Source organism: Toxorhynchites rutilus, chromosome 3 (genome assembly GCF_029784135.1).
Source record: "Toxorhynchites rutilus septentrionalis strain SRP chromosome 3, ASM2978413v1, whole genome shotgun sequence".
Taxonomy (NCBI): domain Eukaryota; kingdom Metazoa; phylum Arthropoda; class Insecta; order Diptera; family Culicidae; genus Toxorhynchites; species Toxorhynchites rutilus.
Window position 1 is genome coordinate 243,561,812 of NC_073746.1, and position 27,394 is coordinate 243,589,205.

The following is a 27,394-nucleotide window of genomic DNA, read 5'->3' on the forward strand; positions in this document are numbered from 1 at the left end:
GTTTTTTTCAACGTGTCCGCAAACCACTTAAGGGTCACGCTTGTCTCCTCACACACAAACTGTATTATGTTGTAATTGTCGTCGCGAGGACAGTTTTTGTAGTGTCTGATTAGGAATGGAAATGAGTTGCCGATGATTGGTATGGCTGAGTATGCATTGGTGTACACAGCCAGGTCGGAGGAAAATTTGATAAGCTACTCGCGCCCATTACCGGCGATCTGATCCTTCGGTGTACTTCGACAGAAAGACGCGCACCGAAAGCGTGAGAATCACAGGGGACAGGGCTCAAACTAACCACCGGAATGAGTAATGGTGTCAATAAAAATAAAACAAGACTCGTTACATTTCTTCCAGCGAATGATGATGCGGTGTGGAAGGAGCAAGAAAAATATATTTAAAAACGGACAAGACTTTGTAGTTTCGCGTGAACCGCCCCGACGACATTACCGCGTTTTCCGCCCTGGCTGGCTGGCTGCGGCCATGGTTCACAGAAGAGAGCAGCAGCGAAATTATGCAAATTGCCCAGAAACGAACACGAAATTAACAGAAGTTAACCGATTACCGGCAGAGAAAGAGAGATCGATCCCAAGTGGTGGCGGCGGCGGTCGCTTGTTTAAAAAGATGTAAAGTTGATGTAATGATGATGAATATATTTAGCACAAATTGGCCGCCGGCACTATTCGGGAGGAATGGGTAATTGAATAAAAATTGAAAAAACCGCAACGCGATCCGATTGTTGAGCACAGACGGCGCAGGCAGCGCACAGAGCGCGCTGGCCAAGGAATCATTTCGGGTGGGACGGGATATGGGCCGCTCTAGAGCTCCAGAGCGCTTGGAGGGCGGCTTCGACTGCGAAGAAAACATAAATCAGATAATTAAGCTTATCGCTTTTGTTTTCACGGTTTCGCGGCCCAGTCTCCGCAGTTGTTATTGCGCTGTTGTTGGGTATGGCGTGGTGACCCACGCGGAAACTCGCCACGGTGTATCGATACGCGCCGCGATGCTGCTCTAGCCCTCTGGCGGCTAATTCGTTATCTTCACCTTTCGAGTCGGCGGCGGCTCAGTTTGCTCGTTGATAGTTTAGCGGGGTAATCATCATCACCGATGGGCTTCATATAGTGTACAATTTTTTGTTTGGGAGCTCCACTCGTGTTTCGCTTTTGTTTTCTAGGGTTAGTAAGGGGCGCTCTGTGTGTGTTAACACATACACGCGCGGGCATCGATTATTGATGCTATTTAAAATGAAATAAAATAACCGATAAATCTTCAATTTTCATTTCTTGCGCGACTTGGGGCTCGGTTCGAAGCCGCGCCGTAGCATTTTCCCACAAATCATGGTACGACAGACAGCGCGAACGATGACGGGATAAAATACGGCCCAAACTGGCAGGCAAGTTGGAAGAAACTAATCATTATTGTCGTTTAGAAGATTTTTCACAATGCTTGATGATTGAGAAATTTTCACGCCATTTGTTGGTGTTTTTTGCTGGCGGATCGGTACGTCAGATTGGGATTTCTGGTTCGGAGTGCCGCCGGAATACCATAACGCACGTGACACAACACGAGTCGCGAAGCGCAAAGTAAGACAGGGCAAAAACATGCGAGAAGAATATCACGATAAAATTTGAATATTTTATTGAATTTGTGCGGAATTGATGAAGCGCTATGTCTCTCCCGGCAGCATGCGGGTTACAAAGAGGGATAAATTCTACAACCGCCTGGGGATTGTGAGGCGGGATTCCAGGGAACGAGCTGAGTGCTGCCAACATTGTTTCCAGCGAAAAAATGCTGAGCTTTTCCAAGCACTCGGGAAGCCCAGAGATAACGGCCCGTGGTACATGGGTCCATGGGTGTATCGCGGGTTTTTTTTTTCGTTGGCACCTTTTCGCGGGGACTGGAGTGGCACATCCGATGGAAAAATAATAACGTGAAAAAGTATCACCTTATCACGATGAAAAGTTTCAGGTGAGCACAAATGCCATCAATAATGGCACTACCACGTGTGGGCAGCCAATACCCGGAAATCGGAAAAATTTGCACGCAGGAAACAGTTTGCGAAACGGTGGACATCCGATGGAAGTAAACCGCGTGAAAAAAAACCGCTCAATTGAAAATGAATAAATTACAATTGCGCGCGACACTATCGAGTAGCTGATTTAGATAAGAGGAACTGCTTTATAAAATATATTTCACTGCCCTCTAGTGTTCGACCTCCCGGACGCAACCTTTTGATCGTGTGCGTGCCAAATGGAATAAATTGATATTGTTTAAATGCTGCACCGTTGGTGGTAGTGCAACAGGTGCCTTTGCCGCGAGATGGCGGTGGTAAAAAAACAAGTTTGACAGCCCGCGACTCGCTCGCTCCCGCAAACCGCGCACCCGAGGGCGTATTTGTTTTTAACGTCTCTCTTTCTGGCCGGATTGAACCCATTTAGACCCTGGAACACGACAATCACGCTAGCCCCGGTACGGTACGATATGGTCCGCGAACAAATGCTTGCAAATAATTAATTATTTCTGAGGTCCGGATAAACTCGAAACTCACGAAATTAGCTCCGAGCGAAACAGCTGAAATCTTCATCTCCCAACCGATCCGTCCTTGCCTTTCCCGTCCGTTTGTTTGAGCCGTGGCAGTGGAGACCGCGCGGGATCAAGATTCATGTGTCTCGTTTTATTTGCTTTGCTTCGCGTCTGCAGTCTTTTTTTGGATTTGCTTCTCTCAACACAAGGGCGGCTGGCTGGGAGGGGGCGGAACCCCATTCGCCCTCTCTTTTAATTTGTTCAAACAAGCCCAAACTGATTCCGGAGCGACACGAACTTTGGCAGGACTCATGTCGGTACAAATCGGATAAGGACGATCCTTCGTGGCGTACGTAGCCGCAAGATTCGCCATTCGCGTATAGAGCCACACACAGGTGGCGCCCCTGGTGGTGGCGGTGGAATTCATTAACTTTGACAGCTGACCGAACTCTCGGGGGCTGCATGGGCACCCGGTCGTGAGTGATCGCGCATCAAGATTCCTTCACGACGTTCCCAGTAGATCACCGTTGTCTTCGTCTTCTGCGGGAGTTTCTCGTGGAGAGATGATTTGTTTTGTTTTGGAGGTTGTGTATTAAAATCAAAAAAAAAATCACAGTCAAATTTTCAACATGCAGATTCACAGTCTAAAAATAGCATATCACGTAGCGTTGTTGATTTCTTCGGGCTGTAATCTCATTTCACAATAACGCCGATTTTTTGTTGTTGTATTCAATCAATCGCGAATGCAACATTGTAGTCGGGCCAATTTAAACTGTCCGCCATATCGATATCATCCATTTCGCACCTTTTCTCATTGCTTTAATGCCAATTTGCATCATCGGTCGCGGGACCGGCTGGACCAGAAAGCGGCCGATATGATTATACACGCACTCCGGACGAGATTGCATTCACTCCCATTACCGGTTCGGTCGATCTTCCCGGCGAGTAATAACTCGCCGGATAATTCAAATTTTCCCAATCACAACAAGCCGCGTCGGCTCGAAATGGGCCGCCGAGGAAGGTCACATCGAAGGGAGGCACTCTCATAATCGGAATCACACAGTTTCTGTATTATGGATGTTTTGTGTTCCACTGACGGGTGGAAAGAACCGCAAACCGACCGCACAATCATTTGCGATTTTCCGATAGCGCGTCCGGTAATGATGATTATGAAATTGATTTTATTTATACCAATTTGCCACCTCTAACCGCTCGTTTCTGCGTGTTCTGCGCTAACCAGGGGCTTGTTTCGGGTCAGGGACGTGATTTCAATCAATTCGATGGGGGGCTAATTGGGATTTTGGTCCGGGTTCAGGGGTTTCGACAGGCGCGATCCACCCTGACAATTGAACAGCCACTCCAATTCTGTTGACATGTCTCCCTGTGATTTCTCTCTGTTCGAACCCATATGAAATGTCCTCGGAGAGCGCGTTTCAGGAGTCGAAAGACAACGAACCTACCGCATTTCTGGTTGCACCTTATTCACGCTGACTCAATTTTTTGTTTCTTTTGTCCTTCGCGCACGCAACATTCTCATTGCGTTCATTTGTTCCATTCTTCAAACCGAAGCGAAGTTTCCAATCGCCATTTTCACAGCGAATTGAGACATTCAATTATTAGAGTAGTTTATGTTCGAATGGCAGTTTCGTTGTTGTATTCGAAACGCATTCACGATGAGTCAATAGGCCGTGAACCTGAGAAATCAGCTGCTGGCGCAGGTGGTGTTGTGGTAAGCGTGACTGCTATGCGCTCCTTTTCCCTTCAACACCCTTTTTTTGGAAGACTTCAGGGCCAACCCAGTTTGATGATACAAACGGATGAGACCTACAGTAGAATAGCTGCGAGTATCATATCGCAAGCAAGATAAGACACTTTGACGATGATGAACACTTCTATATTTCTCTCCCTAAACTAATATGATATCTGCTCCGAGATTTGCTTTGAAACTCAATCTACACATTCCAGGTACTGACGACCAAGCTTCAGTTTTTGTGAACTTGCAGGATGTTTTCGCTTCAATGCGTCCAGATGAACCATATTTGTCATTATGACGTCAACGAATTCGAGTGTTGCGACGCCAATTGATGTCTTCAACCCTCAAATGATGACACAATCTGCACAGAAAACGGTAGAAACAGTTGAGTCGCTTGGTAATTGGAAGTAAATACTGGCGATGGAAACATTTTACACTGATGCAAAATTTACTTCTCGATTCCTTGTTTGAAAATATTCTAAATCTTTTAAAAGAGGCATCTTCTAATATGATCCTTACTGATCCAATAAAGCAGAGATAGTTCCCGCTTGCTCCAGGCGATAAAAAATTGTTAACCCAGCTGGCAACAGATGCCATACTACTGAGGACATTACCGAAAGTACTCATCAACAAGCTCAACAACAACGAGCAGCTCTACACTCATTATGGTGCCGCGATGAGCATTCGCCTCATTCAGCTGAAAATAGCACACACAGCAGCAAAGTACATTAGCTCACCCTAAATGGGACCCGTTGTCTCAGCCGGGACATTATCTTAAAAACTCCTCGGTTCCGAAATGGTCCACCTGCTTCTGCGGTATCACTCGGCTTTACTTTAATGCTAAGAATGCGTTTCCCGAGCTCTTGCAGGGGGAAAAGTTTTTCCAACACAATTGTTCTTATCGCCGGTGACTTGGTCTTTGAAAGACGGTGGCAATATCTGTGCGGTGAAGTTTTCGTCGGGGAATTCAACCCGGTTGACCAGTGTTGGGAGGCTGTTGAAGAGATTGGCGTCCCGTCTACCGGTTCGCAGCATTCCCGTTTGAGAACAAGAGAATTTACATTCTCCACTTTGCTCAATTTATCAGCTGTCAGCTAGATAAAAATGAGTAACGATTTGTCTTCTTAGCGTGCATAAGTGGGAAAGTTGGCACAAAAAAATGCATTACCTAAAGTAGCAAACATCGGTTGCCATCACACAGTGCTTTTACGGTTCAATGATTTTCTTGGAAAATGTTTCTCTCGTTGCACGGTCCCGACCAGGCTTGGTGCTAAACATTTGCTCCCGGAGGGTGTGAAAATATTATAAATTTAAATTAAATTTGCATAAAATCATTCAAACGGGTTTTTTTTGTTCGTCCTCTCAAACGGGAAAACAAAATACTTTGTTGCTCCATCCCGCTCCGAACTAACCGCCCGAAGTCGGCGCGAATGCGTGTTGATTTTCAGTCTCGGGCCAATTATGGCGCACTATGTGTACGTGAATAATGGCTTAATCACAATTATAATTTTCCGGCTTGCTGCATTGCTGATTAATAGCATTTCACCTGGTGACTTGGCATGACATCAAACTAATAACTTTGTTTACATTACGGGGAACAGGTTTTGCGGCTGTCAGCAATCCAATTGATCCATTTGTGAGGTTTGAGCCATCACAAAATCGCTCATCACTACTTGGAAACAGAAAAATACATACGAAACCGGCAAGCAATAATATAATTTATATTTAATCTGATACATAATCAAGTTAATCTTATAAACTCAACACGATACTTGATACTCTCCCTCCCCTGAGTTCAGGTTCTTGCTTGCTCTTCGAAATACGACGCACACAAGCTGCTGATCCCTGGACATGAACTGCTGCAACATATTGTGTCTGACTGTTACATTACCACGATTTTTTTACCTTCCAGTATCCATCTGTGTGTTGTTTTCACCGTGCACATTCACTGGGGTCTCGCATTGCCTCCGTAATCGGCAGCCAGTCAGCCAGCAAGCAAGTTCCTATTTCTCATAAAACATGCTGCTTCTTTAACCTTCCTTCCGCGGGGGTTTTCTCCGGCGTGGAACAAACGCTTATCAGCGGTGGAATATCGCGTAAATCTCGCCGTCGGAGGAAGAGGGCGCACGAGAGCACGCTCCAGTTCCTGGTTATCATTTCTTCCCCGGGGCCCGACACCTTGGGGTCGCACTGGCCTTTTTTCGGTGTATATTCAGCAATAAACTGAATTTCCTATCTTTGCTCTGTGGTGGGATGCAGTGTTCCTTGGTCATCGGTGAAGGTTTGGTCTATCTTAGCTGTTGTGCAGTGCTTCTTGATCGCGGAGTGAACCGATGGAATCAGAGAGGAGAGGGAAGCAGAAGATGGCTAGCATTGCTAGACATTTGGACGATCTAATGGTTCAACTGCTGCAATATGCTTACGACGAAGCGAATCCACCCGCGATCGCGCTACCGCACTGTTTTATTTCTTTTTGGGGCGATTCGATGCGGTGCGATGAGCCGTACTCAGGGTCTAGTGGTCATATGAAATCCAGGGAATTTGCGACGGCAACTTTTAACGGGGGTCAAGCAAATCAAAGAGTTAAATTTTAGAGCCCTCTATGATGTTCGGAACCGTTTGTGAAAAATATAAACAAACAGAAAAACAAATAAGCACGGAATCTTCGTATCAGCTGCCATGACTGTACGGTCCAACTTGAATATTGTAATAAAAGGATTACTCCCAGATCGATAATACGTTTGTGTAAAATTTATCACGTGTATCAGTAAGATAAACATGTACACGATAAAATTCTGTTATAATTGAAAAAGGCTGCGAGGCCCTAACCAAAATAAACGAATGGGTTATCCCAGAGCAGAAACGTCAAATTGCTGTTTCAATCCTCTCCGATCATCCGAAAGATATTCCCATGAGTTCATACAAAACATAATAAACACTTTAGTAGTAGTTGTTGAGGTTTTATTGGAAATATTGAGGAATTTATAGATTTCTTTTTATTATAGGGACTTTCAACCGTTGGGCTGGTTCGTCACTCAGATCACGGCTTTATTGCCATTCCGAAGGGAGTGAGAATTAAACTTTTGACCTTTAGTGTGAGAGGTTAACCACTACGCCAGATCGCCTTCTAAGAATTAAACGAGTTTCAAACAAAGATCCGTTTAAGCCTGCAAATAGAAACAGAGACGAGCTGAACTTGTCTGTGAGTTCCCGAACAACCCAGAGACGGCTTGTGGAGCATGGACTCGATGGTAAAAGGCCCAGGAAGGTTCCTATGCTCACTCAGAAGCATCTTCTACCGAGGTTGAATTTTTGCAAGGACCATTTCGATTGGTCTATCCCACTCCGCGTGCGATAGCATAGCATCTTCCAATATCTGAGCATAAAGGATCAGTACCTTTATGCTCAGATATTGGAAGATGCTATGCTACCGCGCGCGGAGTGGGATAGACCGTTAAAATGGCAATTCATGCAAGACAACGACCCCAAACTGTGAAGAAATGGTTTTTCATCATAGAACTCAAATCCCATCGAGAATCTATGGCAGCTCGTAAAAAAGTCGGTTTATACGAACAATAGCACACTGGTGTGAGATCCCTATCGGCACTTATCGAAAGCTGGTAGATTCTCTGCCGAACTGGGTCTTCCGAAACAAAGGTTATATGACGAAATATTAGCACAGAATACTGAAGGAAGCCTTTTCCGGCATGAAGTTATTTTTACATTTTTTTTGACATGAATTTTCAGCTGGTTTTATTTTTTGACGCGTTATTTTGGTGTTAAAGTACGCCAAAAGAGCTTTTTATATGAATTGTTGTTTTTTCAACAGTGGATTTTTTATTATAGATTAAAACATACTACGAGTATTTCTCCTCAAAGTTTTGCAACTTTCTTCTTTCGCCACTGTACAGTCGGTTTCAGACACAATTTTTTATTGATACTTTTCACAATTAGCTATAAAACCTATAACTGTATCATAAAGATTACACATTTGATACGGAAAAGTGAATTTTCATTCATAGTTTCTATATTAAAAATGTGAAAAAAGCCATTATCATTTTCGCCTCATAATTTGGAAGATGAGCCCTCAACGCGAATACGCGTAAATTATCAGAGCAGTCGGTCATTGTTCTCTCTTGCTAATGTTTAAAGTGTTTGACTGAAGCTAAATATTTCATACTTAGCGTGACAGATAAAATTTGATCACTAATGTACTAATCAAATATATTTGACACAAAACACGACAAGCAAATATTCAGTTTTTAACGCTTACATATTAATTTATATATTAACGTACAGTGTACGGTTGAATTAAAGTGGTTTTGAACTCTGGAAGTTCATTCGCCTATAAGACGAATAGATTGCAATTCGTTATTTAATACCGTGAGTGTCCCAAAGTTTGCCCCTGTGCTCTGCCTTTGCAGCGTATTCCTCTCATTCCAACATTACCAACAAAAACTCTCTCCCTCTGTTTCGCGTTTCGCTCTGCTACGGCAGCGCATCGTGAATCGGAGCGGAAGAAATGCACTCCGTTGGCCGGCGGAAAGCGCAAGGCGGTGGATCGCGGATGCACGGACTCTTGGCCAGATACCGTACACTCGTACACACCCATACCCTCTGACCGAAAGATGCACTGCCGCCGAGAGTAGCAAGCAGATACTTCGCGCGCGCATCACGAAAGATTGTACATCATAAAAGTGGAGGAATTTTCTCACGGTTTCCACCGCGCAACGTCCGCTCCCGGATGGTCCCTCTTTTCTTCTGGGCTGGATCCCGACTGGCTGATCTGCCAATACTGGAGTGATCCGGGGCTTCAGTTTAAAAATCTTTCTGATTTTTCGTTCGTAAATATATCACATTCCTCGACGTGGAAATTGACTCAGAATGTTGCCGAGGCCCTTCAACTTTACGATTCAAACGTCACACCAATCGGGGCAACCTAAGCGTAGAATAAACTATGCATATGCTGGCGAGATACCAGCAGTAACAGCAGCAGCGGCCGAAGCAGAGCCGAGGGAAAGGACACAAATAATAATTAATCATAACGTGTAATTGAATCAATTAAATGCCTCCAGATCAACAGTGCGCCTCGGGTACTCGGGAAGCGTAACTTCCAGAGCTTCAGTGCAGCTGAAGCGATGCTGAGGGTTTTTAAACGCTTAATGATCTGCCCGACGACGGTGACGGTCCCCGTTCTCCCGACGATAGTCAAAGTGTGAGAAATCAAGCCTTGCGAGATGATGGGCAATATGTCGGGTTCGTCGCCAGCGGAATCCCTCCGGGTTGTACGCTTGGCCGTTTGTTGATTTATTGAGTGATTAATGATGAGTTTTTCGCGCAGATCTTACGGACTTTGTACCTGATAGGAGAGAGGTGAACACCGAGGGAGATCTTTACACCTCGGCTCAGGAAGGTCACCTCGATATGACGTAGAAGTGAAAGCAGAAGATTCGTCCGTTTATTTCATTTTTTTGCCTTCAATATTTTACAGTGTGTGCAATATGTAACGACCTAATTTTCCGTGCTGCCTCTGGAAGCTACCATGAGCTGAATATCAAACCACTCAATATAGTTCCCCTTTCGCAACAGTTTTTTTTATTTTTGCGCTCGGTAACACGTCTCACGGGCATTGGAATTTCGCGCTTTGAATTTGATGTTTTTTCTCCTTTATTTCGCTGTACCGTTTCCCGAACAGAACACCGGTTGGCGTTCACGAGGCAAAGATTAAGCCAAGAACATGAAACAGTTGGACCTACTGAGTGAGCGCAGCCCATGGATTGGGATGCGGCGATGGAATGGGGATGCGTTTCTTACGTATTTACTACACGTTTTTCAGTCCGATGTTCAGTTTGGTGGTTATCTTCGCGAGTTTCTTTTATTCGGATTCTGCGAAAATTTGTTCCAAGGGTTTGCGGGAGCTGGAAAGGGTCGGGGTGGAGGCGTGGATTCTGGTGAGTAGCTTAAAATTGAATTTACACCATATGGTTCGCTGTGGACCCAGGCTGCACGGTCAAATATGTTTCTGTGATGGGGGAGAAAGAAATGTTGGTATTTTTTTGCTGTATACCACGTTTTACCTCTCGTTTGGGAAGCACCATTTCCTCCACCGGAGGCGGAGATGAAAATAATCCTGGCCGAGTGAATGACCTGGCAATATGTGTACTATCGAATATAGAGCGCTTCGGCGGGTGATAAGATAAGGTTATGCTAACGAAATTTATTCAGCGGCTGCTGATAGTGGCTTAATATTCTGGGGCGCCTGTTAATAACAAACACCATCCGAACGAGCAGGTGTCGCTGGAGAGTCTTACCGCAGCGAACACCTACTCAGGTCAAGGAAGTCTAGTTTTCCTCGATTGTCATATCCAATAATTACACCAAACAACAATCGAGCTAACAAAAACATCAATCAAAACACTTGTGCCTCATTGTATCGGTTGGAGCCCCGGCTGGGTAGCAGCAATTTCTAGACCAAGGTTCTACCCGCTCGTAAAAACAAGACTTCTCCGGCAGCCTGTGTGTCTTCGGATGCGCGCTGTCGGTACCGGTCCCCGTGCCCCTATCTCCGATTCTTCATTCTGCGGCGGATAATCGATTTCGAGCTACACACATCTCAACGGAACGGAACAACAAGCAAAAACGACTCACTCACCCGGTGTGTGCACGGTTGTGAAGCACGCTAAAAAAGGTCCCCACTTGACTCCAACACACATATACACTTGACGTGAGCGCGCTTGCGTACCGCAAGAGAGTGTTGATCTCAAGACCCTTGCGCCTCTATTGCTGCTGCTGCTGATGCTGCTGCTTTGGGACCTCGCGCCTACCCACTTGAACCTTTGCGAGTCGTATCTTCCGAACACACTTAAGAACCTCGAACGAGCGGGCGGAAAAGGGCCCGATCCTCTCCGTCTGCCGGCTCGCCGCAGGTTCGTGTTCATATAGGTTAAGCGCATCAGTCGCAAGCTTACGGCAAGGTGAATACCGACTAATTTAACCATAATTATATATCTGTTATGTTGTGCATTTTACAGCATCGCCCAGGCTGCTGCCGTGGTCACACAGCGCACAACAACAAAAGTTTTCGGGGCCCCCTCCTCCCTCTCCGCCTGTAGGAAACTTGTAGACATAACCTAAAACTTTCGCGCCATGCAGTTTGTGCGCAGAGGAGCGCCCCCGAAAGCCGTGAAAGTGAAGGAGTACAACATGCTCACTGGCACAGCGGACAGCGGGAAAGATTTTTGTTGCTGTTACTTATTTTTGGGGAAGCAAAATAAGAAGCGCTCAGCGCGAAGGTACAGGAGGTCAGGAGGGGATAACTGCGGTCTCCGTCTCGGGTGTTATCTGACGCGCGAGGAACCGCTCGTGAACGGTTCGTTCGGCCACAGAAGGGATAATATCGGTCGAACCAGATAGGGTCGAGAGTAATAAATAAAATAACAACCAAAACAACAGCAACAACAGCAACAGAGCGCGGATTGGGCCTGGGTGAGCAATACGCAGCAAGCAGAAACAACTTCGTCTTCGGTTACTGGCAGAGAAATGAAATATATACACGGATCGAGGCCGGGGCCGAGGATTCGCGAGGATCGCGAAATGAAAACGGTTTTTATGTATCGATAACGCGCACGGAACGATACTGTTCCGTGGCGGGTGTACATATCACGTAATCTACCAGCAACAACAACAACCACCACTGAACTGAATGGTCGGTTGAGAGGTTGCTGGTTCGTTTCTGGACCAAGTTGTTGCTCTGAGATTTGGCTGTTATCTGATGCGGCGCGGGGGTGAGGCTGGAGACGAGGAAACGGACTTCGGGGAAGGAAGATTAATATCTGATAATCCAGAGTGGTGATAAGCGACGAGAGCAGTGTAATTCAATATCGCGGAGTGAAGTCTACCCGTGAAATACGGACACATAGGTCGGGAATTTACATGATTTAGTTCGACACGATCGAGGTTTCCAATAGTGTTCCAAGTTTATATTTTTCGAAGTAAACTGACAAAAATCTGCCAACTGACAAACTGACAACTGACAAAACGACAAGATCCTAGGTAAACCAACATGGGGCATTCTAAGAGGAAGTAATAGAATGAAGCTATTATAGAATTTAGAATCTGTATCTAGAATTTGAATCTAGAATCTGAATCTAGAATCTGAATCTAGAATCTGAATCTAGAATCTGAATCTAGAATCTGAATCTAGAATCTGAATCTAGAATCTGAATCTAGAATCTGAATCTAGAATCTGAATCCAGAATCTGAGTCTAGAATCTGAGTCTAGAATCTGAGTCTAGAATCTGAATCTAAAATCTGAATCTAGAATCTGAATCTAGAATCTGAATCTAGAATCTGAATCTAGAATTTGAATCTAGAATCTGAATCTAGAATCTGAATCTAGAATCTGAATCTAGAATCTGAGTCTAGAATCTGAATCTAGAATCTGAATCTAGAATCTGAATCTAGAATCTGAATCTAGAATCTAGAAACGAGAAACTAGAATCTAGAATCTGTGAATGGAATCTTGATCTGAAATCCGTGTCTGGCGTTTGAATCTAGTATCTGGAAGTTATAAACTATAACCGAGAACTCAGAATCGGGAATGTGAATCTTGAATTCTCGTTTTCTTGCAAATTTTATATGCTGCTGTTTAACATGTTGGAGCTGAAATCTGACGACTGATAAAAGGAATCAGGGAATCAGGAATTTGAACTTGGAATCTGAATCCAAATCAATTATTGGGATCTGAATCTGGAGTTCGAAGTGAGAACTTAAATATATGAGATCTAGATCTGGAATCCATGTCTAGCAAGTTCATTCAGATTCCGGAAGTTTGAAACTGTAATCTGTAGCTTAAATTTTCATCGAGAGTTTGGAATCTGGAAAGTAAATCGAAATTTTTCGCCTTCTCCTGAATTTCATAGCTTTCTTTTTGGCTTGAATTTGGAATCTGGCGTCTGATTCATGGAATCGACAATCTTTAATTTGAAATCAGGAACCAAATCAATAGTTTGAGTCTGAAATTGGAATCTATAGTTCGGTGCTAAAAACTAAATATAGAATCTGATATCAAAATTGGAAAGAAGAAGCATGATTCAGATTCCGAAACTTGAGCTGGAATTTGTAAATAAAATCCTGATCAGAAATCCACGTCGGGCTTTTGAATCTAGAATCTGGAAGTTAGAAACTGTAATATTTAGCCTTAATTTTGATCAAGAACTTATAATCTGCAAATCATTATTGAATTAGGATTTTGGAAATTGGCATTTGAAAATGAAAATTAGGAATCGGAAAAATTAATCCAGAAACCAGAAAGCCATATCTAGAGTCTGAATCTGGATTTTAGAGGCCAAAATCTCTAGTTTGTAGCCGTAATCTGTAACAACTAATTCAGAGCCTGGAACGTAAACCTGTAATTCACGTTTTCTTTTTCATTCTCGCTTTGAATCTGGAATCTAGCATCTGAAGCAAGGATGCTTTTAAATGTGGAATCTGAATCCAAATTGGAATCCAAAAACCAAAAAAAAGTTTCAAAAACTTTTAAAACTAGAATTCGGTGTTTGAAGTGGAATATGGAAACTTGAATACGAAACTGGCTATATGAAGGTGGATTCAGAACGTAAATCTTTCCCATTCCCCAGAATTTCTTATGCAGTTTGGTATCATGAATCTGAAATCTGACAAGGAAGCAAGGTATCGGAAGGAATCGGTAATCAGAATTCCTGGGTTCTGAATTCATGATTTAATTTCTGAATTTGAATCTGACTTTTGCCAACTAAACCTAGATTTGAAAATCTAATCTTAATCTGAAATCCATTCCAAGAACCCGAGATATGTTTGGAGCCCATAAATTTAAAATGCGTATCTGAGTGAACACGCAACACAACACAACACTACGAAATAAGCAGTAGTGACTACCGGGTTCAAACCTTTCATCTGAACCCGACGTCTTTCAAACACTTTTCGGCATCTTCAAGCGCGACAGGGCAAACGCAGTCAGCTATGTATGAGGCGATCACTACTACTAATGCGCCGTATTGCGTAAAAACGACATCTGGTGTTCAAGGTTTTCTGCTGAACACAGCCGATGAAAAGGATAGAAAACAAATACACCATTGTTGATTGAACATGTAGTTCACTTGGTCACGCGTCGCCTTTGGAATTTAATATCTGAATCACGAATCGAAAAGTTAAATTCTAAGATTCATATATGCAGTTTGAATCTAGATTTTGGATGTATAAATTTGTAATCTGTAGTCGTAATTTGTGACTGCAGATTCAGAATATGAAATTTCTTTGACATTATGAATCTAGTATTTGAAGTAAGGAATCGGAAATCTTAAACGTAGAATCTGAATCCGAATCGGGTCTAAAATTAGAATGTAGAAAGAATTTGAAATTAGAATTCTAAAAAAAATCATGATATATGGAATAGCAATTTCATATATCAGCCCTCTGGGTAATTTTGTGGAGCATTCTCATTTAAGCCAAGCAATTCGTGAAAAGTGGCGAAATATGAATTGCCCTGATTTCCCCTATACCAAAGCACCTTCGATTGATAGGTATTTGTTTTGATTTACAAAGTTTTTTGCGTTGATGGCATATGACTCTGTGTTGTGTCATTTGGGAAGCGAAAATGATAATGAATTTTCAGAGTAGAATGACCTTAAAAAATGAAAATTATGAATGAAAACTGACTATTTCTTAGCGTAAATAGCGTTTGTGTAATAGACAAGTGTGAAAAGTTTTTTTTCCGCAAATAGCGAAAACTTTAAAACGAAAACTGTGTCTGATGTAATCTTATATTATAAATGGTGATTTTTTGTGGAAATATTAGGATATATTATAGTCAAATGGTTAGGTAAGAGTCAGAATATTCGTTTCAAGGAATCAAATAACATCAAGCAAAAATTTTCATTGTTATTTTATAATTTTGAAATTGCCTTTGGCTCTTCTAATTTGATAGAGAATACAGTTTGGTTCGAATGTCGTTGCCAGACGTCAACACTGTAAATTGTCATCGCAGACCGAGCTGTGGTTTGTTTGATTCGTAGTTGAAACAGGTTTCCCTGCGATTTTATCTCAAAATTAGTACAGGAGACGAGAACAATAAAAGTTTTTCGATCCAACAAAAGAAAATAACATTTATGATCTCAAAACAAGTAAAACAAAATAAGGTGAGAGTTGCCGAGTCTGTCTGATAAAAAACATTGCTTCAGAAATCTTGATTTAACTCGTAACCATGATAAAAATTGCAACATAAATTCCAGAGAGCTACTCCCTTCATCAAACCGAGCAAATTCCAGAACGCATCCATCCCCCGCAGCAGGACGCTAGCTATTTCTGCCCGATATCGTACCCTAACATACACGTATGATTAATGGGCATTATTTAAATCACGAGAACCATCAATACCAGACGAGCGAACGCCGAGAGATCGGACCGGCGATTGAAAGGTGAAGAAAAATTAGGGGACCAAGAGAGGCTTACTTTCATGATGTTTGATGTATGATCTCAGCTCGGTTACAGCCAAAATAGAGGCGTCAAAAAATCTCCTGAGCTCTATGCGAATATACGTATGTACACGCACGCATAGATGGACGGATTGGAGTAAACTGCTCCGTCACGGCGCGCATTCCATAGGCCACATTCTTCCTTGCCTTTTGGAAAGGAATTCAATGAATCGAACACACACACACATGGTCGATTAACTGTTCTGTTGTTGGTTTAAGGCACATGGCACACGGAAATCCAAACCCTTAATTTGTTTTGTAGTGCGACTTCACGCCAGTCAGTATCAATAAGTGATTAATTTCGTTGATTCCCCACCGGGTGGCGCTGGGTGGGGAGAGGAAGCGTGTAAAAAAACGAAAAATCACCATCGCACTTCTCCATCATCGCCGCTGGACGACAACAAGTGCCCGCGCGAAGGCCCCTGCCTCTCTCTAGGTGGGGTCGCATTGATTGGCTATTGAGCCATTGTTGGGACGCCTGTTAACCTCATTCAGGTTCGGGCTTTTGCCGCGTCATGGCGCGTTGGCGGAGCGTGCGGCCAGCGTGATACGTCACATTTTCCGGCATTGCCCACTGTGTCTCAGCTGATCGGTGCCCGGACAGTTAACGGTACACGCTGTTTTGACAGCGCCACGCGGACAGCGCCGACCGCGCAGGGTTCTGTTCTGTTCTGTTTGTTGTTATTCCCGGAGGTCGCTATCATTACGCCATCTTTTAATTATTCAAATTACGGCCGAAAAAACGAGCAGACGTAAACACCGAACCGAACCAGAACATAAAGTATCGGATAACCACGGCGAAACGACGAAGATATACCGCGAGCGGCCGTCACGCGGAGAACAAAAGCGGTGACGGGTTTTCTAAATAAATTGTAAGCGGATACTTTTTTCCTGTCCGGCGCCGCACGGGTCCCGGGTGCGGAGAATTTCCGTGGAACATTATTAGCCCGGGCTTGTGGGAACATCTTCGGGTCTCTTGTATCATCAAGGATATTTGATAATTTCTCTCTGACCAACCGGAGTTCTGTGGAGTGCTGGTCGACCGACCGACCCTGACGAAAAGAATTATTGCGGAAATAAATCTCTCTCTCCCAGGCTGCAGTCAGCAGACAGGGAGACACACGGTGATTACCTGCCGAAACGCTCGACCTTTCCCTGTTTCGCGATGTGCAATATCGCAATGTGCCGTTGTTCTAGGGGGGCAGTTGGGAACAGTCAGTCGGTAAGCAAATCTCATTGCCCCGGCTCGGAAGTTGGCACAAATATTGTCCGGCGAGTGATCGCATATCGTGAACAATGGGGTTGTGTTTCCCAGGCGATTGCCAAAACCAGGGACTCGTAAAGAGGACCAGAGAGACGAAAAAAAATATTTTGCATGACTGATTTCGGTTTTTCGCATATTCGAATAGGCGCCGATTTTGGGTCGATGGAAGCAGCGGCGGCTCAGCGAGAAGCCGAAGGAATGTTTGAAGCGAGCCTAATTAGACATTCTTAGGGCGAGCGAGCGGGAAACGGGAGGAAGAGGCAGTTAACTGCATACTCATCGTGATTTAGCTGCTTTATGGAAATTGCATCTTGTTTTGTCTTGCGGATGGTTAGTTTTTTCTTTGCGCCGCTATCAAAAGGAGCAGATGTACGGCGGGTCAAAAGGTGCGAACCCGGCACAGGGAAAATTCCAGCGAAATTGGCGCAATGGGTCTCTCTCTTCAGTGGCACGAGGAAGCGTGTCAGATTGGTGGCAGTTGCGGCGGGGTGCTGGACAGGGGATACAAGAAAGCCAATCGATGTGTGGAATGTTTTCCACGCATAGGACATTGTGGCTTAACAGAGGGCTTACACAGCTCTTCAAAATGTGCCTTTTTTGTTATAAATACAGGAGCAATGTACGCAAATCTAATCATTTTGTTTTAGAGAGGCTTCAAACTTTGCAGTTCATTCATCCTTAATAAGGGGAAAGTCGAGAAAGGCGGACAGGGTGGGTAAAATGGACCCTTATATATTATGGATAAATTACAAGACGACCATTTTGTTTTGAAAATAACTTGATGGAAAATCCTTGCTTAGCGGTTTTTTAAACGTCATACGAACTGTCATTTCGGATGTCGGAAACTGTGAGAGAGAGGAGCCAGCTGAATGACAGATAGTTTGTTTTCTTCTTATTCTTCTTACGTTTTTTATCATGAAAATTCAAATCGAACAAATTCAATCAAGCAAGTTGTTGACATTCATTTTCGGGCAAAGTGTTCAAACTTGACGTGAATCATTCTTTGTGAGATTCTTTGTGCGTTTTTATCTGCGATTTTAGGCGTAGGATTACGTCTAATAGGAATATATGGGGAGTAAAATGAAACTCTGAGCACCGATCATGTAGGAAATAATGAAAGATGTACCAGGTCAGCCCACATCATGGCTTCCAGCTGCTTCAGTCCACTGCAAACAAGTTATTTTGCTTCCGAAAATTTCGATATACTTGTCTTAAAGAATTATTCCGATGCATTCTAAAGTTATATACGAAATAATAAGCAACCTGATCGTTACGATTTGTTTGTTGGTGGAGATCTCATGTGAATTTATGGGTATTTTGGGCTCATTTGTGACTTTTTTCCGATCGTTCATTAAATATTCGCGAATTCTTTCATTGTTTCCGAGTTAAAAGTCAAGCTGGACGCGAAGAGGACATTTCTCAGCGGTGAGAGCTGTCAATGGTTTGCGCATTTGGTTTGTCTACATGACATCTGCACTGTATTAAAATATGAATGAGAAGCCAAACAATGAACTACGTATTTACAGGTTGTTTTTCTGAAATGAAATAACTTGACCAAAACTCGAATAAACGAAATTTTTTTTATAGACAGTGATCACGATTCGGATGACGATGAGAGCTATCCACCTATCGTTGGTGGACTACAACAAGTTTGGGATTTGTTTTACAGCGGTTATTCCTTTTTCTCCCCGATAGCAGCGGCAGATTATTTGCCAGCAGCGATGACATTTTTCGGATCGGCATTTGGCCTTAGCTTGAACGAACACGACGCACCAGTGTCCTTCGTTTGCACAAACAGGCTCTAGGTAATGACTTCTTTCATCAGCGCTTTCATGATGCTTAGCTTCGCCACATCAATCTTGAGCAGTGATAACATGCTCCAAACGCTGTATAACGGATTTCCTAGCTGACGCCTGCTTTATACATATTTTTGTGATTTCAATAGCTTGCATTCAAAGCAATCTTTGGGCTATTGAAACATGTTTTTGGACCAAAAAGTAACAAACATATAACACGCGTAGACATTTTATCATTCGAATGAAGTGGTTATCATACCATTTCTTTCAATCGGCAAAAAGGTATTAATATTCAAAATCTTGTTTCTGCAATGTAATGCTCTCGTTTTCGAAACTTTGAACCACAGTATAGCAATAGAAGTCCGACGTCAAAATTATTTTTACATAAAAAGTCTTGAAAGAAAATGTCATATTAATTTTTTTTACATATTTCAATACTTTTCCTTGGTTTACCGTCAAGCGTTTTTGTTCAATCAATCAATCAATCATCGATAATCTAAGTCTCTTTCAATAACAAAAATTGTTTTCGAGGCAGAAATCTTGCAAAATTACGGTGTCCGGCATCTTTGAAAAAATCATAAAAAGTCAGGAAAGATGGACACTTACTGAAAAGTTATATTTTGAAATTCAAGTTGGTGTACTCAATAAGTTTTGGAGGTCTTCAAATAAGCCTTAAATTATTTGAAGACCTCCAAAACTTATTGAGTACACCAACTTGAATTTCAAAATATAACTTTTCAGTAAGTGTCCATCTTTCCTGACTTTTTATGATTTTTTCAAAGATGCCGGACACCGTAATTTTGCAAGATTTCTGCCTCGAAAACAATTTTTGTTATTGAAAGAGACTTAGATTATCGATTCGTGGTGAGATAGCTATATATTTTTTGTGAAATTCACGAAAAAAAAATCGATTTTTGCTCAATGTGTCCGCCTTTACCACCCTTCCCCTACTGTTCGACAAAAAAGCTGTCAATTCAGAATGTAAATGTGAATTGAAGCACAGTGGTTTTATGTTCGATAGCGCTCGACAACTAGTACTGCCTCAGAAAAAGTGTGTATTTTTGTTTCCTAACGGTGAATTAACAAAATACGGTTGAACATTCCAAACATGTCATTGGGGTCCGAAAAAATGCGTTTCAATCCCGACAGAAAGGGTACAGAGGCCACCGCGTGAGGCACTTCCGCATCCCATGCGGGTCCGCACCAGATTAATTACCACTCATTACTCTTCAAAAGTTCGAAGGTCCTCCGCTCGGGTGCAGCAGCAGCAGAGCGAGTGACCTTAATTGCACAAATTCCCATGTACACAATCCGCGCGTTCGCTTTCGATGACGCACAGGGATAGCCCGATTAGCCCGAACGGTCAAATTTATGATTACTTATTAGTTTCAGGTGTCGGCAGACAAAGGTTTAATCTAACCGAGCTACAACAGATAGCGGCCTTTGGGCTCCGGGGAAGGGATCACTTGCTTTACCTGAGTCTGTGCGTAATCCCTATTCATGCAACAGTTTTTTTTCTTCTGGTGTTCGTTCCCGTCTTTCTTCGATATTTTCGGTTAACCCTTTGCCATTTCTACCTGTGGGCATGTGTACCGTATTTATGACGCTGTTTTGTCATTTAAAAAATGGACATTTTATTTTAATTCAGGCTCTCCGGCTAGAACCCTATCCATCCGTGTGTACCGGCGGATACACAATGCGAGGTAATGATGACCAGTGGTCAAAACATCAAATGGGCACCGGAGACCAAAGAGACCAATGCGAGAGAAAAAAAAAAGCGAGAAGGTCAGTTTTGACACCTTTTGTACTCGTCACTCGTCTTCTCGTGCTGGAGAGTCTTAGCAGGACGTTTTCTAACGGTCTGCAGACACACAGATGCGTGCCGAGGTTTTGCGGTGATAAGTCATCCCATCCATAGATGGATGGACAGATCTCGGAGTTCCGGGCTGAGTGTGAACCGGGACAAAAGAAGATGCAAACATCATCATTTACATGAAGGGGGAACTGTCAATCTTCCGCAAACGGACGCCAGCTCTTGGAGGGCTCTTGAAGCATCTCTCGCGCCGCGTTCCCAGAGTGGAACATTGTCATGTTGTGTGCGTACACACACTCACACACACACGCTCGGTGTTATCTTCGCGTAGCGGAAAGGTTGAAGTTGACAGCAACGAAAAGAGCGATGAGCCCATGATAATGACGTTCTGGTGCCGGGAGAGAGAAAATATTGTTACATTCAGCGGGACGCGCAGAGAAAAAAGATCATTTATGATTGACATCGAGATAATGTTGGTTATTGAATGGAGCTTTTAACTCCCCTCGTGTGGTTCCCGTTAATGCGGCGCGCCGCGCCGAAGGAACAACAATCGACAGGGGGAATTGGTTAGAGCCAAGATATGAACATCATAATAACCATTGATCACCCACACAATAATTGTTTTACAAAGCTACACTCCTGCCTGCATAAGCCGGGGGGAATATGTATGGTAGGGGTGATTGCCGCACCGTGTGTACTACTCTTGTTAACAATGTATAATCATCCATCGTAGGCTCATCGATTCAGCGGGGAACACTTGTACGAATGATGTTTGTTTCTTCTCAGATGTTCTGGATTTTTTTCCGCACCAAACATTCGCTCAACATTATTGTTTACAAAATCAGTTTAGTAACGCAACCACAGACCCAGCAGCACAGCTGTTCTCAGGAACAAAACGCTGAAGCCGTAATCCTCACACCACAAGGTCTTTGTGTCAGGGGCAGTCACACACGTCCTGAATCTTGTCCTTTAAATCCCCGTAGTTGCATCCGCGCTATTATCCTTCGGGAGTTCGGGTGTTCGCTTTAATAACCCTTAATTTATTCCAACGGTCAGTTTTGCTTCTTGACCACTCTCGGTCTGGTCACCGGCAGAAGCAGCAGCAGCAGCTAACCGGTTCCCGAGATGATGAAGCCGGTTTTTTTTCTACAATTTGTTTTGCTAAGATGCACCCCTTTGCTGTTGTGTTGGGTTGGATAAAAAGAAAGCAACTGGACAGTGGTCAGTCCTTTTCCGTGTCCTTTAATTTTACATCGATCCTTTCGAAGACGAAGATCCGTCCGAAGGGGCCGAGGAAAGATAGGGACACATCGAACTATAAATCTTTTCTCGGGAACAATGGGAAAATAGTTCCGCTCCGGTATTGTTCCGAGCTCCAGAACGGGACGGGATTTGATTCACTCTGGCCCCGGACAGCGAAGGCCCGCATCAATTGTCTGTCTATATTTGCTTTAGATATTAAAAATCATAACCATTGCATAAATCAGTGAAAGGGTCTTCCAGAAAAATTTTGCGACTCCAAGCGAACTCTTTATTTGTTTAAAATATTTAAAATCATAACGACTGCTGGGCTTGGGCCTGGGAACCGCCGGGACTTACCAGTCATTCTCGATGCCGGAGTGGTGTTTACTCTAGCGCAGCGCGATACCTCTACGACTTTAACGAGTTTTCACCGGCGGTTTCATTCTCGCGTTTGACATGCGATGTACCACCGAACCCCACAGCACAACAACGGTGAATGTATTTATCATGTTCCATCCGATGATTCCTATCGGGACCACATCGGATCACTCACTTTCCAGGTTGTGATTTCCCGAGCGTTGTGAGCGTTTTAATATTTATTACGTAATGAATACTTGATATCTTCATCGAGCACCCAACGCGCGTCACATCACGCCATGACACCCGGCGTTTCAACGACTCTTGACATTTGGACTGCCCCCCAATTGACAGTTGCACTCGCCACAAGCGCCCGCAAGCACCCTATCACAACCAGGGATTTTTTTTTCTGTTTCCTCTACTTCTGTTTACGGATTGTCGTTTTCAGTTTTCTTCCAGCTTTTATTGATTCCAGCCGCGCCGAAGAACAATCGGAAGGAAACAGTGTTGCCTTCCATTCTGAGCGCGGCTGCAGGAGGGCTTTGGGCTCGCATGGGAACGAAGAATATGGTCCCGCTGTGCGCCAAGGGTTTTGTGACTTAATAACGATATTAGTGAACCTCGGTCCTCGCTCTCTTTTGTTCGCAAAGGCTTTGTACTTCTTCATCTCTTGTTTCCCGGTGTGTTTCCAATCGCGAGAAAAGGAATCGCGAAAAGGACAACAAAAAGTTAGAGTTCTTGGTTCTGATTTTTGTTAGCGTCACCTGCTGGTTAATTGAAGGGATTCTCACGTCGCTCGGGAATCGGCTCTAATTTGGTTTGCCTCTGGGAATAGGCGTGTTTTCGATTAATGATTATTCTAATTGACAGAATGGCGATTCATGGACTTTGCATCATTCTCCATATTGATGGCAAGAAATGCGAATTAATAAGAATCAATTCCAGATTAGTTTTTTTTGTCAATTCCGTACTATTTCAGCTAAACCAATGTCCAGTAACGGTGTCTACACAATTTGTTCGTCATTGTTGGGTCAAAACCGTAAATTTTGTCGTCTTTCTAACAGACGATAGATTTGATTGCGAGAAACAAACTTTCCTTTTTCCTCAAGAAAAAATTGAAGAGATAATAATCGAAGCGACAAACATTGGTGTATACAAATAGTTCGCAAAGGATGTATTTTAACTTTGGCGTCTGTAGAGTCTTTTTTGCGTTCAAAACACGTCTCAAACTTGATATCGTTGATTTCGATTTGGTTTGGATTTGATCATTCTGTAAGTAACTAAACCCAGTTTACTCAGCGAACACAATTCTGGCTTCGTTCCGGAACAATTTGGATTTGCAGTTTACGCTTAGGAATGATTTGGTTCAACTTGGATCAATATTCCAAATACGTCATCTCTGATTTCCATACAAATTCATTTTTTGCAACTGTTACAATACGCTAGAGAAGACCTTTTCAATGATCGGGGAGCTTTTACCAACTTTTTTTTGTGAATTTTCGCTTTCTAACATTCAATTCTACTGATTTATGATTGAGATAGTGTTTGAGTTTGCCTATTTAACAATCATTCTATCATGATAGATAATAGAGGAACGAAAAATGTATACACGGGTGGAAAATATATTTATATATATATATATATATATATAAATATATTTTTAAGATATTTATATATATATATATATATATAAATATATGATTAAGATTTTTCATCAGTGTAACTATTAATTCCGTAGGTTTGTAATTATACGCAGGTATCCGAAGGTATCAGGCATCATCATATCCGACAATGTTCATGGTATAAGAAAGCACGGATAGTTTTCGCTATTATAGAGTGGTCTATAATAGTTTTCAGCGATGTAAAAAAGTTGAATCTGGACGGCCCTGACGGTTTTGGTGATTATTGGTAAGGTAAACGGAAAAAACCTACAAGAGAAACTTTTAACTTCGAAGGAGAGACCGTAATGGTTTGGGCAGGCATCAGTGATGCTGGAAAAATTCCAGCATGCTCGAGCGGAATGGATTCCGAGAAATACATAAAACTAAATATCTTTGTTTGAAAACTTTTTGAAGCTTTCGTTGAACATTGAATTTGCTCGAGTGGGATCTATTCATTTTCATCGTCAAAGTGTATTATGCGGAGAGACACTTGCAGCTATTCAATTGAATGTTTAATTTGTCCTATTTCACAAAAAATATTTTTCCGCACCTTTTTAAAGAAAGCTATTATTTGAAAAGATATAGCAGTCACGCTGACTACACTTAACACCGGCTCCATCAACTGATTTAATTACATTCATCACACCTTTGTTATTCGTTTCTGTGAGTACATTTTGAATACGAAAACGAAATTTTCATTTGATTATAAACTGTTCGAATAAATTCACTCTTACGATTAGAAGAATCGATCCATCGTGAAGAATGGAACGAATAACATAAAACGAAGGGAGTAGAGATTCAATAGAGGAAAGAGAAGCGATATTTTCATTTTTGAACGTGCAAAGAGAGCAACGAAATATATGAAGCCACCGTGAATAAAGTGTAACATGAAATGCAGTAGGTACATTATTGAGTGATGATTCGTCAATGAGAGTGACATCGTAGGATCTTGTTGTTTTGTATTCGGTCGATAGAATAAAAAGATGGTTTCTTGAAAAAGAATCAATGGATAAAATTCCCTGCTTGTTGTACAATTCTAAACGCATAAAAAATGACTACATTTATGATTTCATTTGATTATCATATTTATCGCGAAATATGTACGATATAACGAACCATTTGTCGATTCCTGCGCTTTGATTTTCAGTCAGATTTTAATTGAAGCGATAGTGGTGATAGCTTTTAAATTGCTATTTGTTTATAAGAAAAAACTATGCTCATATTCTAGAATACGATCGAATCAGAACTAACTGGACGGAAAGCAATTCTGCATCCTGCAATCCGATCGACTCGATTTGAGCAAGATTCGAATGGAAATCAAACTGATTTCGCAATTCGTGTTGACGGCATTGAGCTTCGTGTTCCGTTTGCGAGAGGTTGTTAACGGATTTTCGGGTGGAATAAACACACCTTCATAATAAAAATTATAAATGGAAATATTTTTTTCTGTTTGGAAGAGGATCATATTTTTTGCAAGTGGTGCAACAAATCTTGAACGAAAATTGTGTCTGATTTTGATTTAAATAATGGTAATAATGGTAAAGTAAAAGCGGGAATATTAAGAAATTTATAGAAAAAAAAGTGAGTGAAGATCAGAAGATCAATTCAAATTCGGTTCTATTGATCTGGCAGAGAGGGAATTGCTACCCAATTACGGATGAATTATTATGACGTTTGTTCTGCAACAAGGCAAGGTTGCCATATTTGCAAAGCTCGAATTCAAACTTGATTTGTAAAATGTAAAAATCGATTTCGATCGGATCGCTAAATCCAATCAGACCCCGGAGTAATGATTATCGGCTCAGGAGGCAGTCCATGACAAAATGATTGTGTTAACTTTTGTTTTTATTGAGTAGTCATTGGAAGTAGGATAGACTTTACACGTGAATCTATACCACTACTTTTTGACAATTTTATATTCTTGTTCATTATTCGACTATATTGTCGAATCGTAGCTGATTTGGAATGCTGTTCATATACATTTGAATCAGTTGTTAATTGAATTCTATCGGAGGTAATACAAAATTAACCTTTTTGTTTGTTTGCATTTCTAAATATCTTTGAACAGTGGCTAGAAGCTAGAGTTATTTATCGCATCTCATTAAAAACGCAATAAATGAATGGAAGAATTCAGCTTGCAGGTCCAATAAATAAGCTAAAGATACGATAATGCTGACAAACGATCTTCCCCATTAATGTAAACAACGTTTGTAGAGGCAAAAGCCGATACTAATAGGCATTCATTGCGCCATCATTTTGCTTTGCTTATAACAACATTATGATTTACACGCTCCAACTGCTTGGGGCTCGAGGAGCCACAAATAGTCGCGCCACATAAATTATTATATCGTTCGCCAACGGGGTGTCGTGTCAGCAACATTACGAATCCCTCATACACCTATCAAGCTCAATAGATGATTGTTCAGAACCACCCGCTTTGCTTCGCCTGGTAATTTGTGTCCTTACACCGCGTCAAGTGTTGAGTGTGCTAATTCCATCGATTGTCTTCTAGCTACGCTTTTGTAATGCTGCGAGTAAATTGGCTTTGGCGTGTGTTTTGGTGGTGTCGTGTCAAAAGTGACAGTAGCAAGTCGGTCAGCCATTGGATAGGGGGCGTGGAAGTCCGTCCAACCGTCGGAAACAATGCATGCTGCAAGTTTACATGAGTAAGAAAAACTTACCTTCGCGTCGCATTCCCATCTTGAGGCACTTTCGTAGTCGACAGAACTGACACTGATTCCGGTGGTGCTGGTCGATCGGGCAGTTCCGGTTGCCCCGGCACGAGTAGGTTAGATTCCGCCGCACCGATCGCTTGAAGAACGATTTGCATCCTGGAAGAAATGGGAAAACAGATTGGGGGTTATTAATCGAGATTCAGCACAGAAAAATTGACCCATCAAACGCAATCAAATCGATTAGCGGCTTTGAACAAAAAGTTAAAGCGTTAAATGCCGCGTCGGAAAGATTAATTGTTCCAACATCTTCCCGCGTGCACGCGTGTAATTAGCGTTGGCAGATAGGTGAATTAGTGCGCGCTGGGCGTGGGCCCAGAATAGGACTCCGCTCGCGTCAGAGGTCATGGATGCTGTACGACGCGAAACATGTTAATTATTTTTGCGCCCTCGTCGATTAGTCCCATAATCCCGGAACGGCCGAAGTAACAGTAACGGCAAGTCCCCACGGTGGTCTCCCGCGGATGGGAAGGAATCTCGTTAGCGATACATATTTTGGGCTATTATAGGACTCTATTTTGATCCGAATCAACGGGCGTTCCGACGAAGCGCCGTGGCGGCGTCTTAAGAAGCGCCAGGAGTCAGCAGCGCCAGAAGTCAGTTTCGGAAGGGGCTGGGAAGTAATTGAATCAATTGCTTTCTTGTTCCCATTGACGCACCTCCGAAATGCGCCGGGAGGCAGGGAGGCTGGTTTCGATAAAATGTCAAACAATTGGAAACATTGTGTCGGTTCGTGTGTGCACTTT

The 27,394-nt window shown here is 42.7% G+C and overlaps 1 protein-coding gene across 2 annotated transcripts in view; it reads right to left on the reverse strand.

The window, feature by feature from the left end:
• The window catches only part of LOC129776648 (nuclear receptor subfamily 2 group F member 1-B), a 129,681-nt gene that overhangs the window by 83,922 nt on the left and 18,365 nt on the right, over nucleotides 1–27,394 (reverse strand). For both annotated transcript variants that reach the window (XM_055782410.1, XM_055782409.1), the window contains exon 2: nucleotides 26,598–26,747. In XM_055782410.1, coding sequence (XP_055638385.1) covers nucleotides 26,598–26,747 — 150 coding nt within the window. The remainder of the gene's footprint in view (nucleotides 1–26,597; nucleotides 26,748–27,394) is intronic.